The sequence below is a fragment of the Plectropomus leopardus genome, unplaced genomic scaffold, assembly GCF_008729295.1.
Source record: "Plectropomus leopardus isolate mb unplaced genomic scaffold, YSFRI_Pleo_2.0 unplaced_scaffold18606, whole genome shotgun sequence".
Taxonomy (NCBI): Eukaryota; Metazoa; Chordata; class Actinopteri; order Perciformes; family Serranidae; genus Plectropomus; species Plectropomus leopardus.
Window position 1 is genome coordinate 1 of NW_024620060.1, and position 2187 is coordinate 2187.

General features: G+C 41.4%; 1 protein-coding gene across 1 annotated transcript; it reads right to left on the minus strand.

Moving 5' to 3' along the window:
- Positions 1-252: 252 nt before the first annotated feature.
- LOC121965107 (post-GPI attachment to proteins factor 2-like) lies at positions 253-1505 on the minus strand. Its single transcript, XM_042515272.1, has 2 exons — positions 1263-1505; positions 253-658 (listed from the first exon to the last, which is right to left on the minus strand). The coding sequence occupies exons 1-2, from the start codon at positions 1453-1455 to the stop codon at positions 528-530; spliced, it is 324 nt and encodes a 107-aa protein (XP_042371206.1). The 5' UTR covers positions 1456-1505; the 3' UTR covers positions 253-527.
- Positions 1506-2187: the final 682 nt, after the last annotated feature.

Consider the following 2187-nt stretch of genomic DNA (forward strand, 5'->3'; position numbering starts at 1 on the left):
GAAACCTCTGGTTATTTATTGCCATCATTGCACGTTTCTTATTTCATTAACTTATTATTCATTCCTGCATTTATTTATTATTTGTATGTATTTATCCATTTTTTCAGTCTGTACATATTCATAATTTATTTGTACATCTGTGTATTTATTTCCTTATTTATTTATTTAAGTTTTTTTAGAAAAAAGATTTTACACTTATTTATGTAGGTTTATATTTTTAAAATTTATTTAGAACCACATTTATTTATTCAGTCTGTTATACTTTTTTATTTAATGAGTCATCTGTTTATTCGTTCCCGTATTTATTTCGGTATTTATTGGTGCTGAAGTCATTCTTCGTCCTCCACAGAGCTCAGTAAATGTGCTGCTGAGTCATCGCTGACGTGCTGACTCAGCTGTTTGCTGGAATGATGACGAGTTTAATCCGTTCTCTCGTAACGCTCACGTGTTCACGTAAAGTTCAGACCTGGTGTCTCGGCGGTCAGTTTCTCGTCACCTGATCTTTAAAAACAGTCCTCAGGTGACGCTCAGTACCGCTTGTCCTCAGGGGGCGTGGCCACGATCACCTCTTTGCTCCCGAAGTCCCAGAACGCCGTCATGTGGAACGCCATGTTGGAGAAGACCACCAGGTACTCGAAGAAGGCGAACAGCGTGTAGACTGAGAGGACAGTGAGGACAGTGAGGACAGTGAGGACAAAGACAGGACAGGGAGTGATCAGGGTGTGGAGCTATCAAACTCAACTTACAGGAAATGTCCCAAAATCTAAGAAATGTCCTAAAATCCGGAAAACGTCCTTACGTCATAGGAATTTCCAAAAATCCTAGAAATGTCCTACAATCCTAAAATTGTCCAAAATCCTAAAATTGTCCTATAATACAAGAAATGTACTAAAATCAAAGAAATGTCCAAAAATTCTAAAAATGTCCTTATGTCCCAGAAACATCCTAAAATCCTAGAAATGTCCTAAAATCAAGGACACGTCCTAAAATTCTAGAAACATCCTGAAATCCTAAAAATGTCCTACAATACAAGAAATGTCCAAAAACATGAGAATTGTCCTAAAATCCTAGAAATGTCCTAAAATCTTAAAAAAGTCCTAAAATACATGAAACATCCTAAAATCCTAGGAACACGTCTGAGGCTGCTCTGACTGTCCCCCGGCCTCCTGTTTTTTTGCAAAAGCGTCCCTCAGATAAAGCCAGCTGAGTGTCCCTGCTGTAGACTGTGAGGACAGAGAGGACAGAGAGGACAGAGGGCTCACCTCCCGTCTCACAGTACTTGTTGTGGCGTCTGAAGAAGTACGCGGCGGCCAGACAGCAGCTGACGTTAAACAGGAAGAGACGCACCTTCCAGCGATAAGACGTCATTTCCTGAGAAGACACAGAGAGACAGTAGATTTTATTTACACATAAACACCACAGAAGAAGACAAGTAGAGACGCCAAGTGATGTCATTACTTTCTGTTCAAATTTTAAGATTTTTAAAAAATTGGTTGATTTTTTTTCTTTAATAATTTTCACTTTTTTCCCGTTTATTTATTTGTTATTTGTAAAGAAAACACTTTCAAAACCTCCAGACCCGTCAAAAAAAAAAAAAAAAAAATCTGCCTAAATTACATCATTTATAAGAGCCAGAGATGGGAAAATTAAATATTTCACTGGATTTTCATCTTTCCGACGATCCTTTATCACGTCGTGAGTCGGATCAGGACCGTCCCTCAGACCTGCTCTGACCTCACAGACTAGATGCAGATATATAAAAACACGTGGATGCCCGTCTTTAGATCTGGAGTTATAGATGAAGGTTACGTCGTCAGATGTCGAGGCTTCATGACGCCGCTGCAGCAGACTGAAGGAGAGCTCAAAGGGTTAAAGGTCTCGGGGATCCCCGACAACACCAAATATTAAAATTAGAGGCGGCTCCTCTGGATCAGCTGCTGAAGGTTTCCTGGGAGCTCAGCGGTCACATGACGCGAGCTGCAATCAGCGAGTGAGTCACCAAACAGGGAAGCTCCGAAATAAAGTTCAGACGCCAAAAACGAGGAACCAGTTCGTCTGTTTCCTGCCGAGCCACGAGCGCCCCGACTGCAGCTCGACACGTGACCCCGAAAACACCCGGCGGAGGGCGACATCGTGCTGTCGCTCTGAAAAACATCATCTGCACGTCCCCTTTTTTATTTCACAGCA